The 19091-nt window shown below is 37.1% G+C and overlaps 1 protein-coding gene across 4 annotated transcripts in view; it reads left to right on the top strand.

Moving 5' to 3' along the window:
* The window catches only part of Ccdc122 (coiled-coil domain containing 122), a 56146-nt gene that overhangs the window by 3048 nt on the left and 34007 nt on the right, over positions 1–19091 (top strand). For 2 of the 4 annotated variants that reach the window (XM_040728339.1, XM_021227677.2), the window contains exons 2-3: positions 14212–14305; positions 15162–15262. In XM_040728339.1, coding sequence (XP_040584273.1) covers positions 14260–14305; positions 15162–15262 — 147 coding nt within the window. In that variant the 5' untranslated portion in view covers positions 14212–14259. Of the gene's footprint in view, positions 1–14211; positions 14306–15158; positions 15263–19091 lie in introns of all 4 variants that reach the window. The other 2 variants (XM_040728300.1, XM_005070943.4) reach the window with 1 other exon arrangement.

Here is a 19091-nt window from a genome sequence, read left to right as displayed (position 1 = left end):
CCCACTTCCCCCCACCCCTCGCCATGTTCCCCATCCATTCAGAAGATCTTGTCTCAATCCTCTTCTCTTGGGTACTATGCATATATGCATATCTTTTAGGTTCTTTCCTGTTTCCCAGACTCTCTATCAGTGGAAGTGCAGACTGGCACTATCCTGATCCATGTCTAAAATCCATATATGAGTGAGTACATACCATGTTTGTCTTTTTGCGACTGGGTTACCTCACTCAGGATGGTTTCTTCAAGTGCTATCCATTTACCTGCGAATTTCAAGATTCCATTTTTTTTTCTGCTGAGTAATACTCCATTGTGTAAATGTACCACATTTTCTCTATCCACTCTTCAGTTGAGGGGCATCTAGGTTGCTTCCAGGTTCTGGCTATTACAAATAATGATGCTATGAACATAGTGGAGCGCCCTTGTTGTATGAATTTGCCTCATTTGGATATATGCCTAAGAGAGGAATTACTGGGTCTTGTGGTAGATTAATTCCCATTTTTCTGAGGAATCTCCATACTGATTTCCAAAGAGGCTGTACGAGTTGGCATTCCCACCAGCAGAGGAGGAGTGTTCCCCTCTCTCCACATCCTCTCCAGCATAAATTGTCTTCGGTTTTAGCCATTCTGATAGGAGTAAGATGGTATCTCAGAGTTGTTTTGATTTGCATTTCCCTGATGGCTAAGGATGTTGAGCACTTTCTTAAGTGTCTCTTGGCCATTTTAGCCTCCTCTATTGAAAATTCTCTATTTAGTTCTGTACCCCACCTTTTAATCGGATCTTTTGGTGTTTTGGAGACTTACTTCTTGAGTTCTTTGTAAATTTTGGAGATTAGCCCTCTGTCAGATGTGGGGTTAGTGAATATCTTTTCCCATTCTGTGGACTGCCTTTTTGTCTTGTTGACTGTGTCCTTTGCCTTACAGAAGCTTTTTAGTTTCAGGAGGTCCCATTTGTTAATTGTTAATCTCAGTGTTTGTGCCACTGGTGTTATGTTTAGGAAGTGGTCTCCTGTACCAACTCATTGAAGAGTATCTCCCACTTTCTCTTCTAAAAGTTTCAGTGTGGCTGGATTTATGTTGAGATCTTTGATCCATTTTGACTTAAGTTTTGTACAAGGCGATAGACATGGGTCTATCTGCAGTCTTCTGCATACCAGTACCCAGTTATGCCAGCACCATTTGTTGAAGATGCTTTCTTTTTTCCATTGTATAGTTTTAGCTAAAAGCATCCACTCTACCCCACTATTTTTAATTATTTGACTATGTCATAGAAACAGCATTTTGGGAATCTTGACTATTAAGGAAAACCCTTGGGAAGTCCATATATGTATATATCTTTATACTATATTGTAAATCTTGAGATGAGTAGAAATTTTAAGATCTGTGACCAATTTTTAAAAATTTGCATTACCTTTATTGGATGTGTGTGTGTGTGCCTGTGTTTATGTGATTCCAGCTCATACATGTGGATGTCAAATGGCGACTTGCTTGAGTCAATTCTCTTCTTCCACTGTGTGAATCTCAGGGATTGAATGCTGGCTATCAGGATTGACTGCAAGCATCTTTACCCACTGCTGAACCATCTCACTGGCCTAGACAGTTGTTTTTAAGCCATTTGAATTAAAGTGTATGGGTCTTTACAGAAAAGGCCCTGCAATCAATGCAAATTTCCTTGTTAATAGCCCTTGGTAGTTTGCTGGGGCTGCCAAAACAAATTACCACAAACTGGATGAGGTAACAAAAATTTATTTTCTATCAGTTATAGAGACCAGATAGTAAACTGAAGTGTTGCCCCTATCTTGCATCATTTGGAGGTTTTTGTCCCTCCATCTTTTTTATTGAAAAAATATGTTCAGATAATATATCTGAGCATACTTTTCTCCCCTCCTAAGTCCTCCCAGATCCTCCCTACCCACCTCACTCTACATCTCTTCTTTCTCTCTTTAACCAATGAACAAACGAAAACTCAAGAAACACACACACAGCCCATAAGAAATAAAACTGAAGGCCGAAGCATACAAGCAAAAGACCAGCAGGACAAAAACAAAACAAAACAAAAAACAAAAAAACCCAAACAAACAAACAAAAAAACAAATGTGCAAACAAAGCTATATGAGATCAAAGTCTACAAAAACAACATTGAGTTTGTTTAGTGTTGACATCTACTGCTGGGCATGGGACCTATCCTGAAGTGCGGCTTACATGCCCAGTGAGACTCCATTGGGGAAGATTAATTTTTCCTTTGCAGACAGATACCAACTGCAGATAGTTCTTGGTTAAAGGTGGAATCCCATGTGAACTTCCCCCTCAGCGTTGGGACGGGCACTAGCTTGTGTGGCACCTGCGCTGTGAGCAAGTCTAACGTATCGGGAGAAAGCCTGGAGATTTACATGAAAGACAAGATGTCTGGCTGTTTGTGCTGAGAGAATGTGTGTGTGTGTGTGTGTGTGTGTGTGTGTGTGTGTGAGAGAGAGAGAGAGAGAGAGAGAGAGAGAGAGAGAGAGAGGGAGAGAGAGAGAGAGAGAGAGAGAGAGCAGCCTTATATACAGACTTACAGCACAGTGGAAAAACCCCAAGTGTATGAGTTTGTGTTTTCATAATTAGAGGTTGATGGCAGTGGGGCAAGGCCTAGACTGTACAACAGGATGCACCTGTGATTGCTGGCTGACAAGTGACTCACAGAGACCCCATGGGGCTGGGGCCCAACAGGCTTGAAAATGTGCAGCCTTGTGCGTGCTGTTATAGTCTGTGTGAGTTTATATGTGCTTCAGTCCTGTTGTGTCTGAAAGACATTGTTTCTTTGGTGCCATCCATTCCCTCTGGATCTCGCCATCTTTCTGCTGCCTCTTCCACATAGGTCCCTGAGCACCGAGGGGAGGGTTTGATCAAGACATCGCAATATAGGAATGTGTGTTCCAATATTTTCTACTCTGCCCATTCTCCAGTGGGTCTCTGTGCTAGTTCTCATTTGCTGTAAGAAGCAGCTTCTCTGATGAGAGCTAAACAAGGTACCAACCTGTAGGAATAGCAGAACATTATTAGAAGTCATTTTATCGCTATGTTCCTTTAGCTGAACAATAGTGTTTGGTTTTCCCCTAGATCCATGGCATATCCTATCTCAGGTTCTTGGCCATCCTAGCTGTTCCATGAGATTCCATCTCATAGGGTGGGCATTAAAGCCAATCGGAGATTGATTGGTTACTCTCACATTTGTTTCACTATTATACCAGGACGTCTCTCAGGCAGATCACATTGTAGGTCACATGGTTTGTACCTGGGTTGGTGATTACCTTTGTCCTCTGGTAACACGCAGAGTGCCTTCTAGTACTAATCAGTAGAGCGGAAGCCTCTATTTCGGCACCAGCTTGACTTCTCTATGTTCACTGAGGTATGTAAGTGTTGTCTACAACGACAGGGTCTTACCATAAGCTTGTGGAGACAAACCAATAGCCCAGGCAAAAGCCTGAGATTTTTAGGGGTTTCCATGGAACCCTCTGGCTAGTGACTCAATTAATTGATGGCACTAGAGGTTTCACTAGGTGACATAAGATATCTGCTTGGGGCATTTAACCCCCATTATTTGAAGACTATATTTAATTCATATACGTATATATTTTAAGGAGCTTCTTCAGTGATATGTTTCCATTTTGACCCTCAAATGGCCTTTAGTGTGAGTTGTTCCTCTCCATCCTCCCTCCATTACCCGTCTCTTCCATACCTCTCCCCATCTACTCTCCCTATTCTGCACCCCATCACCACATCTTTCTGTAATGGTAAATTTTATTTCCCCTTCCTTGGGATATCCTCCCCTTCCCCCCAGTACCTCCACTCAGGTCAGTAGCTGACTTCTGTGGTTATAGTAACTGAAGAACGCATATGGAAAGCTTAAAAGCTAACATCCACATATAAGAGAAAACATACAGTGTTTCTTCTTTTTGATGGGGGTAGGGGTGCTGAGTTACCTTAGTCAATATGGTTTTTGGTGCCATCCATTTGCCTGAAAAATTCCTAATTTTGTTTTGTTTTATGGCCACTTTAATAACTTATTAATATTCCATTGTGTAAATGTATCACATTTTCATTATTCATTCCTTATTTACTGGGCGTCTAGGCTGTTTGCAATTTCTGACTGCTATGAATACAGCAGCAATGAACCTGGATAATCAAATATTTGTGTAGTAGGATGTAGGCTCCTATGGGTATATGCCCAGGAATGGTGTAGCTAGATATTGAGGCAGATTAATTTCCAGCTTCCTGAGGAACTGTCACATTGATTTCCATAGTGGTTGTACAACTTTGCACTCCTATCAGCAATGAATAAGTGTTCCCTTTTCCCCACATCCTCCTAGCATGAGCTGTCACCTGGTTTATTGGGCTTGGCCATTGTAACTGATGTAATATGAAATTTCAAAACAGTTTTAGTTTACATTTTCCTGATGGCTAAAGATGTTGAACATTTGCTTAAGTGTTTCTCAGTCCTTTGTATCTCATTTTGAGAAGTCTCTGATTAGTTCTGTACCCCGTTTTAAGTAGGTTACTTGTTTTCTTGATGTTCAATTTTTTAAAATTCTTTTTAAAATTTCTTTATGTATTTTTAAATATTAAATATCAGATGTGTGGTTACTAAAAGCCTTTTTCCATTCTGTAGGCTGCCACTTTACCAGAATTATAGTGTCCTTTGCCTTACAGAAGCCTTTCAGCTCCACGAGGTTCCACTTATTAATTGTTGTTCTTAGTGCCTGTGCTGTCTGTATCTTGTTCAGAAAGTCTTTTCTGTGCCCATGAGTTCAAGCCTATTCCTCACCTTCTTGTTTATCTGATACTCAGGGTATCTGGTCTTATTTTGAGGTCCTTGATCAATCTGGAGTTGTGTTTTGTTCAGGGTAATGAATATGGATCTTTTAGAATTATTTTACATGCAACCATCCATTTGTTGAAGACACTGTCTTTCCCCTAGTTTGTATTTATGGGCTCATTGTAAAAAATAGTGTGTTCATAGATGTGTGTGCTTATGTTTATGTCTTCAGGTATATCCCATTGATCAACATTTCTGTTTTTGTGCCAATAACATGCTGGTTTTATTCCTATAACTCTTTAGTACAACTTAAAATCTGGTATGGTGATGCAATCAACGATACAGTAGTATCCAAGATTGTTTTAGCTATTCTGGATTTTTGTGTCTCCATATGAAGCTATATTTTTTTAATTAATGTGAAGAATTGTGATGGAATTCTGATGGAAATTGTGGTCAATGATTGCTTTTGGTAGAGTGGTCATTTCACAGTATTACTCCTACCAACCCATAAGCACAAGAGATATTTCTATCTTCTGGTGTCATCTTCAATTTCTTTCTTCAGTGTCTTAAAGTTTTTATTTGCAAGGTTTTCACTTTCTTGGTATGGTGGTTTGAATGAAAATAGCCCTCCTAGGCTCATAGGGAGTAACACTTTTAGAAGGTGTGGCCTTGTTGGAGGAAGTGTATTATGGGGCGGGGGGACTTTGAGGTTTCAGATGCTCAATCCAGGCCAATGTCACTACATCTGCGGATTCAGATGTAGAACTCGTAGTTACTTCTCCAGTCTGACTACATGCTTGCCTTGTTTCCTGGTGTACTAATCCTCTGAACTGTAAGCCAGCCCTAATTAAATGGTTAACTTTGTAAGTGTTACTGTGGTCATGGTGTCTCTTCACAGCAATAGAAACCCTAACAAATACACCTGGTTGAAGTCATCCCAAGATATTTTACTATTTTTGAGGCTACTATGAAAGTTACTATTTTCCTGATTTCTTCTGCAGTATGTTTGTCATTTATATATAGGAAGGCTTCTGATTTATTTGTGTTAATCTTGTTTTCTGCTATTTTACTGAACATTTTAATGAGTTCTAGAAGGTTCCTGGTGGAGGTTTTAGGGTCTTTTCTATATAAAACCATGTCTTCTGCAAATGAAGATACTTTTACTTTTCTCTATCCTATTTGTATCCCCTTGATCTCCTTCAGTTGTCCTCCTGCTCTAGTTAAGGCTTCAGTTATATATATATATACATATATATATATTTACATATATATATATGTGTGTGTGTGTGTGTGTGTGTGTGTGTGTGTGTGTAGCTAAGTGATATATTGAACAGGTATGGAGAGAGAATACATTATTTTCTTGTTCCTGATTTTAGTGGAATTGTTTTGAGTTTCTCTCTATTTAGTTTAATGTTGGCTGTGGACTTGCTGTAAATCATCTTTATTATGATGAAGCATGTCACTTGTATCCCTAGTCTCTCCACAGGACTTTTATCAGGGAGGGATGTTTGATTTTTTCCCCCCAAAGGCCTTTTCTGCATCTAATGAGATGATCATGTGGTTTTTGTTTTTCAATCTGTTTTTGTGGTAGATTATGTTTATAGATTTATGTATGCTGAGCCATCCCTGTTTCATTGTGATGAAACCAACATGATCATGGGGGATGATTTTTTGATGCATTCTTTGATTCAGTTAGTAAGTATTTTGTTGAGAATTTTTGTATCTATGTTCAAAAGGTATATTGGTCTGTAATTTCCTTTGTTGGGTCTTTGTGTAGTTAGCTATCAGGTTAATAGTGCCCTCATAAAAAGAATTAGGAAATAGTTTTTCAGTTTCTGTTTTATGGAATAATTTGAGGGATACTGGTGTTAATACTTTGAAGTTCTGGTAGATTTCTAAGCTGAATCTATCTTTATAGGCTTTTTTGGTTGGGAGACTTAATTACTGCCTCTATTTTACTAGGTTTTTGTTTAAATCATTTATTTAATCTTAATATAACTTTGGTAGGTGGTGTATATCAAGAAATTAATGTGTTTCTTTTAGATTTTTGAGGTTGGTAGAATACAGGTTTTAAAGTATATTTTTATGATTGTCTGGATTTCCTTACTATCTGTTGTAATGTTCCCCATTTCAACTCTAAGTTTATTAATTTGGAATTTCAATCTGTATCATTTAGTTAATTTGGCTAAAGGCTTTTCGATTTTACAGATTTTCTCAAAGAACCAACTCTTTGTTTCATTGATTCATTGTGATTTTGTTTTTGTTGTTTGTTCATTTGTGTTTTGATGATTTCAGCTCTGAGTTTAATTATTTCTTGCTGTCTATCTTCTACTTGGGGATATATTTTCTTCTTGGTTTTCTAGAGCTTTCAGGTGTGCTGGTAAGTTACTAATATAAATCTCTTCAACTTTTTTGATGTAAACACTTAGGGCTTGGAATTTGCCTCGTATATCTGTCTCCCATAGGTTTGAGTGTGTGGTATTTTCATTAGCATTCAATTCTAAAGAGCTTTTGATTTTCTTCATGATTTCTGTCTTGACTCATTTTTTCCATTCAGTAATGATCTGGTGAATTTGTATACTTTCTGTTGTTGAGATCCAGCTTTAATCCATTGTGGTTGGATAGGATGCAGGATGTTATTTCATTTTCATTATATCGGTTGATACTTGCTTTGTATCCGAGTATGTGATTGATTTTGGAGAAAATTATATGAACTGCTGTGAAGAAAGTATATTCTTTAGTGTCTGACTGTCATGTTCTGTAGATATCTGCTATGTTCATTTGATGGTGTTATTTAACTCAAACATATTTTCTGTTTAGTTTTTATCTGGATAACCTCTCTATTGGTGATAATGGGGTATTGAATTTGTCCGCTATCATTGTGTTAGGAGGAATATGTGATTTTATCTATAGCAGTGTTTCTTTTCTGAACTTCTTTGGTTTTGAGTTTGGTGTATACCTCTTCAGGTATTTCCCCTTTGATGAGTCTGTATTGTCCTTCCATATCTCTTCTGATCAATTTTTGCTTGAAGCCTATTTTGTCAGATTTTAAAATGGCTACACCTGCTTGTTTCTTGATCCATTTCTCTGGAATGCCTTACTACATCCTTTTATCCCAAGGTAGTATATGTCCTTTGTGGCAAGGTATTTCTTGAATACAATAGAAAAATAGATCCTGTTTTCAAATATAATCTGTTAGTCTGTGTATTTTCATAGCAGAATTTGTACTATTAATATTTAATGATCAATGAACTTTGTTTATTGATTCCTGTTATTTTGCAATGATGTGGAGTTTTTCTCCTCTTTTGTCTTATTGTTCTAGGATTGTTTTTTTTTTCTTGTGTTCTTGAGTATATTTTTTTCTCAGTTGATTGTGAATAATAGTTTTGTTGAATATAGAATCTGTTCAGGTCCTTTTTGTCTTTCATATTGAGAAGCCAGGTGTTATTCTAATGGGTCTGCCTTTATATGTGGCTTGGTCTTTTTTCCCTTGCAACTTTTAATGTCCATTCTTTGTTCTGTATGGTTAGTGTTTTGATTATTGTGTATCATGGGAATTTCTTTTCTGATCCTGTCTATTTGGTGTTCTTTAGGTTGGGAAAATTTTCTTCTATGATTTTGTTAAAAATATTTTCTATGCCTTTCACCTGGGTTTTTCATCCTTCTATCCCTATTATTTGTAAATCTGATTTTGCAGAGTGTTCCAAATTTCCTGGATATTTTGTACCTGGATTTTTTTCAGATTTAACATTTTCTTGAACTGAAGTATTTATTTCTTATACCTTGTCTTCAAGACTTAAAATTCTCCCTTAATTCTGAGGCTTTTGACTGTCTAAATTTTTGATTTCCAGTGTTATTTTAGTTTGGGTTGACTCTTATTTCTTCAATAAATTCTTTCATTATTTTTTTCATTATTTCATTTAATCCTTTCTTGTGTTTTCGTGGTCTTCATAAGGGATTTATTCATATCCTCTTTAAGGTCCTTGGATATGTTCACAATTGCTATTTTGAAGTCCTTGTCTTATGCTTTAGCTTTATTGCATTTCTTTGGGCCTACTTAGTATGTTATTGGTTTCTACTAGAAGCATATTATCTTGGCTGTTCATATGTTTCTTTTAGTGGAGTCTAGGCATCAGAAGTTATAATGATTAAGGTGTTTCTAAGTTTTGACGTCTGGTCTTGTCTTTGTTGGGTGGGTGTCCTGTTCTTTGGTTGTGTTGCCCTTTCTGGATCCAAGGTAAGTGGTAGATGTGGGGTTCCTGGCAGAGAGTGCTTCTATAGTTGGTGGGGGACAGAAGGAAATGGAGATGGGCTAGCAAGAAAGGCTGAAGGTAGCTGTGGCAAATTAGGGGGATTTGACCCGCAGGAATAGTGAAGTCCCTATGGAGTGGAGTTGTAGTGGGAGGAGAGACTCCTGAAAGTAGGCTACAGAAGGAAAAAGAATAGATCTGGAAAGATAGGGACGAAACATATAGGGGATCCTGGATCTATATCAAGAGATAGGGTCTCCAGTCGAGATGAATGGAGCTGCTACAGGACTAGGAGTAAGTCTGGACAGAGAATAAGGAAGGACCAGAGGGATAGGGAAGATCATTTACCTGAGTCAGAACCTATTGTGGTCACTGGGAGTCCAAGCTAGAAACTGTTTCTGGGTATTTGTTGTTGACACAAAGGAATGTAGATGAGTTAGAAGGGAAGGCTGGGTATTGGGGAGAGCTGAGCTGGGTCCCATCAAGATGTGGAGCCCCCAGGGAGTGAAGGTAGTGTGGGAGGAGGGACATGGGCAAGCAGTTTGCTACCAGGCTGAGGGTAAGACTGGAGAGAGCATAATGAGGGACAGGAAAGATCGTGGAAATCTGTCCTTCCATCTCATGATCAGTCTAGGACAAGTGTTTAGCCATCTTCCAAGCCTCCACTATAGTAAATCTTTCAATGATTTGACTTATGAATTTCTTTTGGATGCAGTCTAGTAATACACTTCTTAAAATAGTGGATAAATGTGTACCAATTTATGTAATTCTAATGAATTATCAGTAGATGGCAGTAGATTCTTTTCTTTCTTTTTTCTTTCTTTTTTAGGTTCCACCATAGAGATAGAGAAAATAAAACAAAACTAAACTAAACCACACACACACACACACACACACAAAACAAAGCACACTTTTCTCCAATTTTTTCAAGAATAGTTGATTTAATTAAATGTTATATAAGAGTACTTCAACTGAAGTTCACTCATGATTCAGAAATAAAGATCAAGAAATACCACCATTTATTTTCTTATCATATGAGTCCAATGTTCTTCATTCGTTGTGTTATGTCATCAAATATTTGAGAGTGCAAAAAAGAGTAGAATACTATTTGCCTTCATGAAAATTGTAAGAATGAATTTTTGAATAGTCATGAAATTGGTGAATGCTTTGCTTAGCAAGTTAGTAAATCATACCACCTATGTTCAAAATGAACTCCATCTCACTGTAGAACTTAAAATGTTATCTAGCATAGTATGTAGAGAAACAATTATACCAAAAGGAGATCAAGCAAGATATTTTAAAGAAGATGGTGTCTGAATTAGAATTGACTTGAAATATTGCCTGTAATATGGGCACAATCATAACTGTCACAAGGAGCATTATTCTTTCAAAAACATGATGAAGTAGAGATAGATAGATTATGGGCCTGAACTCACAGTGGATGTGCCAAGCATTTCTAGGTCTCTACCCTTTTGAAAAAAACTCCAATTGGTTGAAAGATATAGAAAAGAAACAAATGTAAAAGATACCATTTGTGATAACTGCTATTAATCAAAATAGGGTTGGAACGTGTCAGTGAAGTGCTTGCATCCATAAAGACCTAATATGTCAGTTCCCGAAAAAAACCAGTCATAGTAGTATATGCCTTTGATATCCCACTAGGAGGCAGAGACAGGAAGGTCCCTGGGGCTTGCTGGCCAGCCAGTCCAGCCGAGCCAGTGAGTTTCAGGTTCAACAAGAGAATCTATTTCAAAACAAAAAAGTTGTAGAAAGTTATTGGGGAAGATACTCATTTGACATCTACCTACCTCTGCCTCCACCTATGTGTGTACACATGGAGAGAGAAAGAGAAAGAGGGGAGGAGGGAGCAAAGGCAGGAATCATGATAAAAGAATAGGGACAGCTGTTAGGAAGGGTTCCCTGCTAACACAGTATTTGGAAGTGGCAAGGGAAGATTGGATTCCAATATAACTTAAAGGTAACCAGTAAGTTTTACAGAAAGAATTGCAGCATCTAAAGGTAGAAGGAACCAAGATTCAGCCTTGTCCCTTGGGTGAGACAAGCAAAGCACTGGTCTTGGACATCCTACTAATGGGATATCTTTAAGGATTTACCAAAGAGCAATGAACACCAACAATGAACTCTTTATCTTTGGCAAATCTAGTTAAATTGCCCTAGCTCTACATCTTTCTGGAGTCTTCTGTAATGATAACCTAGGATTTGGATTCTGAAGAACATTGGACTTCTAATTATGGGGATATGGAAAACTATGAAAGAGTAGGTTTAGTAGTGATGCTGGAGGGGATAAAGAGGCCAAGAGTTTAATTTAAAAATTGAAATGCCCATTCATAATCCAAGGGGAGATATGAAGTAGGCAGTCGGTCTCAATGGATAGCTCAAGAAGGCTGTACAGACTAGAGATGTGGATTTAGGAACTCTCACCCTCTAGCTGGATCTCAAAGTGTTGAACTGGGTGGCATACTGTCTTAGGAGGAACAGAAAAGAGGTAGAAGACCAACCTCCAGGACAGTCTATCAGAAGCAAGGAAGATGAAAAGAACCAGCAAAAGAGGCAACCTATTGTGTTTCAGAGGAGGCACCGCACTGGGAACAAGCCAAATGAAAGGAAGATTGGTCCTTTGGATGTGAAAGCTTGGAGCACACAGATACCATGCAGAAGTGCTCTAAAAGTGGCATGGTAGATGCTTGACTCTGGTGGGCTCAAGAAGAATGAGAGGAAGGGAAGAGAATAGCAAGTATCTTGGCTATAAAAGGGTTGCTAGCTGAAAGAGATCATGTTAATGTGTGATGCTTAGATTTGGGGTAATAACTTATAACCAGATAAAGAAGGAAAGTATTTTGAGACTATGTTCAGAGTAATGTCTCTGAGGACATTACTACAGTTAGTGAATTTTATAAAAGGCAGTATTTCTGGCTTTCATTTAAAGCAAAAAGGTAAAGATAAAGATCAGTAAAGAGGTTGGAGAGTCTGCTAAAGGTGGAGCTCGAGTTCCAGGGAACAACTGTGTCAAATTATGGATTATACCAAGCTCAGTGGGGATGCATTTTCATGATAAGGAATGATTTGAAAGTCTGAAGGCTACTCCTAAAGCCTGAGTTAGGAGGGATATGGAGTGTAATGGGACCAGTGTCCAGCTTTAGGCAAATTGTACAAGTGGCACTGGTTCAGAGAGGAGACATCAGACATGCTAGGAAGATATGTTCACCTAACAGGAATTTAGAGCATGAAGTTGGGTTCCCTATTGAATCATGCAAATTGGGGTGCTGGAGCTACTGTCCTGAAATAGTTCCCCAAACACGAAAAGTGGGCGACAGTAGTGTGAGTAGAAAAGAAGAAGTTCCATGGTAAAATGTGTGCTAAGCACGCACAAGGTCCTGGGGTCAATCCCCAGCACTAGGAAAAACAAATGGTTAACAATCTAATTTGACTCTGAGGTGATATATAGAGACATGATTCTTTCCTTTAAAAAGCAGTACTCTAGCATGGTTTAGTATCAAAAATAAGAACTTTGGTACCAAATTACATTAATTCAACTCACATCACAATAGTTGACTATATAAATTCCTTGATTTGTTTGCACCTTAGTGAGCTTTTGGTAAATATCTACCCCATACAGTCTGATGAGTTCATATTTAAACTACTTAGAACACTACCAAGAACAGAATAGATGTTGTACATAAGGCTTAAAAATCTGAATTGCTTATTATCCAGCACAAGCAGGCATGACAGAAGTGCTTAGCGCTATAGTTAGTTGAAAGCATTGAGCTAAGTATAAAGTATGCATTTTCAAGGCAGGTAGGTAAAATTAAGGATGAAGTCTTTGCCCATAAAATGAAACAAATAAGCTAGAGAATGTAAGGTTTAGATACACCAATACTAATCTGAGGCAGTTCTTTGTGTGATTGAGGAATGACATAGAGCAGAGACATGAATTGAGAGTCAGGAAGACATCAGGAATGAAGGAAGGTCCAAGTGAGATTAGAAGGAAGTAACATGAAGACATAAGAAAGAATCCTAACTTCTCACGTGATTCTGACAAACTTCTAGCTAAACTTTCAGGGTTTCTTCTGCTTGTTGTAAGACATTTCTACATAGGTTCAATCTCCTCACCTTGGAAGTAATCCAATTTTGATTTTCTTTCTTTCTTTTATGTAACACATCTCAGCCATTTAAATTTTAGTTTAGAAAGCATGTATAACTCCCCCCCCGTGTGTGTGTGTGTGTGTGTGTGTGTGTGTGTGTGGTATATGTCTTAGAAAAGATGTCTTAGAGATTGCTGAACCATCACTGTGGAGGTTACCTTGCATGTGCTTGACATTTAGAATTATTTTTGTCTTGGAAAGTTTGGAATCACTTTAGTACAGGTTAGATTTACAACATCTGTAAAAATCTTGGGGTTTTGCTAACAATTAGTCAAGTGACTAGAAATTTCCTTATGCATGGAAGGTGGCAGCTTCTAATCTCAACGGTATTTGTTGGCATTGAGTCCATTTTTTCATCATAAGCACTTGTGTCATTTCCTCTGATGCTGTTTTTCCTGAAACTCAGTTCTGTCACCTTGCCACTCTGGTGTTAGTTCCATTCTTTCTCTTCCTTGTTTTTTTTTTTTTAAGGAATAGGGTCTTTATGTCTTCACCTTATCAGTTGCTCCTAAACAAAAGGTAAACAAATATGTTTTCAAACCTGCTTAGGACCTGTCCTGGTCAAAATAACACTGAACAGAAACTTTTGAATGTTCTTAGAATCATTTCTTATGTGTGCTTGTTCAAGTGTATTTCACCACAGTACTGGAAGTTCCTGCTATTAATCCATAATAATTACTCAGTGATGTCAGTTATTGCATATGCGTGTATACATATAGGATTGCTTAATAATATCTTTAATTATTACCTTCACCCTGTGAGGCTTCACAGATAAAAACAGAAGATAAAAGAAAAGACTTCCTCAAGCTCTTAACAGCTGAAAAACAGAAGAACCAAAATTTAAGTACAGTTTTTCTTTCTTTCTAAATCACTTAATTATTGTGTTTAATTATTGATACTAATAGTGAAGTCTTTAATCATTCTTGTAATGGATTTAGCAACTGTTAGGATCATGAATATTTGACAGGAAAAAAGGAATAGTGAGACATTATCTATATTGTTTTGTAGGAGTAAAGAAGGCAAACTATCCCAGGGAAAGGAGCTAATAGACAAACAATGTCAGAAGACAAAACAAGGAAGGATGAAGGCATTCCTAAAGAAGGTGAGGAAGCAACCTTAATAAATGCTGATGATCAGAAGCACTGATGAAAATGAGTGGAAGGACCATGGTGTTAAAATTGGTAGCAAGTCAGAAGAGGAGGGAGCAGTCATGTTTCATCAGGGATAGCATATACAAGGTTCATATGCTTTCTGTAATACTTAGAAAACAGGACTACACAGCTAAGAAATGCTGTGAGTATGTGGGAGAGGATCTTCCCCAGAGTAGAGCACACCAGTTGGTTATCCAACACCAAGTGGTCAGCCCTGAAAATACATATACAAATTACATTGTACATACTGAGCAGGCAGTACTTGTGAATTTAGTTTTACATATGTGCTTATATATACATATATATATACATATACCATATGTGTGTGTATATACCATATGTATGTAATACCAATTAATTATTAAAAGGCCATGAATTTGAAAAAAGAGTGAAGGACTACATGGGGGCTTGGAGGAGCTTATGAGTTATAGTTTCAAAAAATAAGTAATTAAAAAATCAGGACTACAATGAAAAATTATCAATTATAAGTGGTTTTCACTTATAATGGTAGCACTGTATTGTCACATGTGTAAGAGTTTTGGATTAAGTAATTAAAACAATAATATTTACCCTCTTCTATAAAGAACTAGTACAGCATTGAGGAAGCAACCTTGAAATGAAATTACTGTTGCCTTATTTTTGATTTTGGTTAGGGCCAGAAAGAGAGGTATCAATCTTAAATTTAGTTATTTGTAAGAAAAAGCATTGTTGTTAATGAATTTATAGGAAGAAATATGACTTTCTTCAAATGCCCACAATTAATTTTTATTAAATGCCTTATATCTTGTATATCTATGATCAAAGAAGACACATCTTCATTAACTGATGCTGTAGAGCAAGCTGCAAAGCGACAACAATCACAAACATCAGAAATAGAAAAACATAAGAAAGCTCTCTTTCATTTGCAGGTAACTAATTTCATATAAGTTTTGAAATGTCTCTAGCTTCTGCAGAAATTTTAGTGAAATGTAGCTTATGAAAAGTATCCAGGGGGTGGGGGAACAATTCAGTTGGTAAAGTGCTTAACACACAACCAAGAGAATCTGAGTTTGATGACTCATGTAACAAAGCCAAGCATGGTGGGATGTGGAGAAAGGCTGGTCCCTGTGGCTCACTGGCTAGCCAGCCTAGCCTACTTGGCAGGCTCCAAGCCAGTGAGAGACCCAGTCCCATAAAACAAGGTAGATGGTGCTTGAGGAACAACATCAGAGGCTGTCCTCTAGTTTTCACATTCATGCACATACATAATTGCATGTACACACACACACACACACACACACACACACACACACACCAGCATCAGTACCACCACCACTACCACACGCCAGCAGCAGTACCACCACTACTACCACAAAGAAAATAATAGTATTGAGAGGCTCATTTAAAATTCATATTTATTCCTTCAAGTTATTTGTTCTCCCAAAGTGGTCTATATGAATGTTTGGGGTTTTTCACACTCCCATGTAGTGCCATGGTAGCTACAATGTCTTTAAAGCTATAGTATGAGTACATAAAACCCAACTCATCACAAAGAATAATTTAAAATTCATCCTATGGTGTTTTTCCATAAAACCATAAATTGAAGTAAATTAGTAAAACCATGTAAACTCTGGAGTCTGAGTGACTGGTTGTCAATGAACACCTCAAGTAGCCTTCCTCTAAATTCTTTCCTCTTCATGATGTTCTCTCATCATTCTGCAGGGAAGATGGGAGCCATCTTGGTTTTGTGTGAGACATAACTGAGTATAATTGCACTCTATGAATGTGATTAGTGAAAGGAAACCGTGTATGTAAAGGTATTATTACATAGACCATAGAAATTAAAAGAGTAGGTTCCAGAGCTGAACTGTCTTGCTTTCACAGCCAGGTTTGCATATTTACCTCTACAATTAATTTTCCAGTGTTTTTCCCTCGTCTTTTGTAAAATGGTGAGAATAATGGAGTATGTCTGCAAGGATTTTGTGACTATTAGAGTAAATTTGTAATTACATATAAGTATCATTTTGAGGACCACAGTGGATAGCAGGACTTGATTTTGACATTTACTTAAGTATTAATGTATTCACAGATATACAATGGTAATAACTGCTTTGACATAGTATAGATGGCTTATATGTATTTCTGTAATGTTGGTCATTCCTAAAATATATTTGCAAAGTAGAATATAATACAAAGCAATGTCTTAGACTTCTATAAAGAGTTTTTATGACTTCTTTTTATAAAGCTTCAGACATTATTTATGCTGAGAGCCTATTTTTGAGTAAAAATTTTACAAAACATTGTGTTTACTCTTGCATTGTTCATCACCTGTGGGGAGGGAGACAGAAAAATCAAACAAGTAATTTCATGCCACCTGGCATCATCATTGTTAGAAGCATGAACCCCATGTAGATTTAACACAAGAGAGACTTTTCACTAAATAAGTGATCTTTCAAAGTCAAAATTTAAAGGACAGCTGGAATATTGAATACCTGGGACAAGTTTTAGAGTGAGAAGTCAGGAAGCTAATAGTCCAGAAAGTTCACAGAGGCTTGACATAGAATTGGCACATTCACAATACTGGAAGTACATTGGAAATAGCGTAGCATAGAGAAGGCTTGGAGAAATGGTGGAAGCTATTTACAGTAATAAGAGACGTGTGTTCTATTCTGAAACTGATAAGATCCAAATGGATTTTAAAGCAAAGAGTCAATAAAAAGTTTGTTAAAGAAAGAGAATTCTAGGTCCTTGAAAAGTACTTGCTACAACACCTACTTAGGACAAAAACTGAGCAAATGAGGAATGGGCAAGAATTTCCTCAGTTGAAAGGACAAGAACATCTGAGTAAGAACAACCATATGCCTGAGGAAGAAATGAAGTTTTCTTCTAGTGATTAGCAACAAAGAGCAAGGTGCTTCCCTTTATTTTCATTCCAAATGGTACCAGTAATTCAAATCAGTGCACCATGAAAGAAGAAGAAAACGCAAGTATCCAGACAGGATGAAGTAAACTTCTTAAAAAGTTAATTCCTGGCATGGTTGCCTTTAGAGAAATCCCAAAGAATCTGGAAAATGTCATTAGTATTAGTAAGAGAATTTTTAAAGTAATAGAATGCCAAGACTAATATTTTAAAAACTGTATTGTATGTATATTTATGGGAAGAGATGATCAGAAAATTTTTAAACAGCATCATTTATGATGATGCCAAAACTGTGCAGTTAATTAGAGATGAATTTGACAAATGGTTAAACAAGGCATTATGAATGAATGAGAAAAGTTAAGGAACTAAAAAATGAAAAGCTATACCATTTTCATTAATCATTAAAATGTTAGTTCTCCCAAATGTATACATAGAGTAAAAACTATCTCAAGCAAAAATCCTACCTCAATTTGTTTTGGCCAGCCGATTCTAAAATTGAATAGAGGGACAAAGAAGCTATGAATGGCCAAAGCAACTTCGAACAACAATGTTGGAATTCTTCTATGCCTGGACTACTTCCTAGCAGCATCTACAGTAAATTTTCTAAGTCTCCAAATATCAACTAGATCTAAACAGTTCAATTTATTCTGACATTGTCATTATACACATAATGATAACAAATGGGGGGTAGATAGATAAATAGATTAATAAAATTTGAAAGTCAAAATCCATCAGATTTCAAAATGTAAAGATTTGGAATTTACTGGTCTTGATTGTATCTTAATACAGTGGGACAGAAGGAAAAAAGGAAATGTGGTGGTAGCAATATATTTCTAGTTTAAGGGTGGAAATAGATGAAAGAAAACATGCTAAAGCTAGTAACAAAATAGAATGGTCTATTACATTAGTTTAGGAAAGAAAAGGTGACCTCACTGCTAGAAATGTTGTATCTATGTATATCAAGTTAACACACTATTATCATTGATAGCTTGGTTGTAGTCAACAGAACATCTGTTCCCTTTTCTTATATGTGTGTTCATAATCTCATAAACATTTATTGAGCTTCTACTTTGTAGCAGGCACTGTCTTAAGAGGAAGATAGTGATGAAGAAGGCAGACATGATTCTTGTAGTTGTAGTTCTTACTTTCTAATAGAGGAAGAAAACAATAAGATAATTAAAGGAGAGCTACAGATTGATTTGTTGCAAAGGAAATAGGATAGGGTAATATATTGAGAGTAATAGGGAGGGTGTGAGTAGTTACTTCTTGTTTTGATTTAACCAAGACTCCCCTGAGGAATAATAACAACTGAATGTAAATAGTGAGCAGCCATAGCATTTTAAACAAATTTGTTTATTATGTTTGTAGCATATTTTTACACTATGTGATTAGTTTAATAAAGAGTTGAATGGCCAATAACTAGGCAGGATTTCTGGGGAGAGAACAGAATAGAAGAGGAATCAAGGTACAGGAGGCTCAAGGGGACATGGAGGAAGCAGTATGGGTGGTACGTACCAGACACATTAATAAAAATGGGTTAATTTAAGTTATAAGAGCTAGTTGCGATATGCCTAAGCTAAAGGCCAAGCTTTCAAAATTAATAAAAAGTCTCAGTGTCATTATTTGGGAGCTGGCAGACAAAGACTTGTTGCATATTATTATTGCATGTTTTATATGGCGTGTGAATTCAGGCACCGGCATGCTACAGTGCACGAATGGCTATCAGAAGATAACTTTGTGGAGTTGCCTGTCATCTTGCAAATGGATTCATGTTTTCAGGCCAGCAAGGCAAGCACTTAACTGCTGACCTATCTTGCTGGCCTGAAGGAAGAGGATTT

Source organism: Mesocricetus auratus, unplaced genomic scaffold (assembly GCF_017639785.1).
Source record: "Mesocricetus auratus isolate SY011 unplaced genomic scaffold, BCM_Maur_2.0 Super-Scaffold_2245, whole genome shotgun sequence".
Taxonomy (NCBI): Eukaryota; Metazoa; Chordata; class Mammalia; order Rodentia; family Cricetidae; genus Mesocricetus; species Mesocricetus auratus.
The sequence above is the reverse complement of the archived record's forward strand: the minus strand, read 5'-3'. Positions and strand labels throughout refer to the sequence as shown.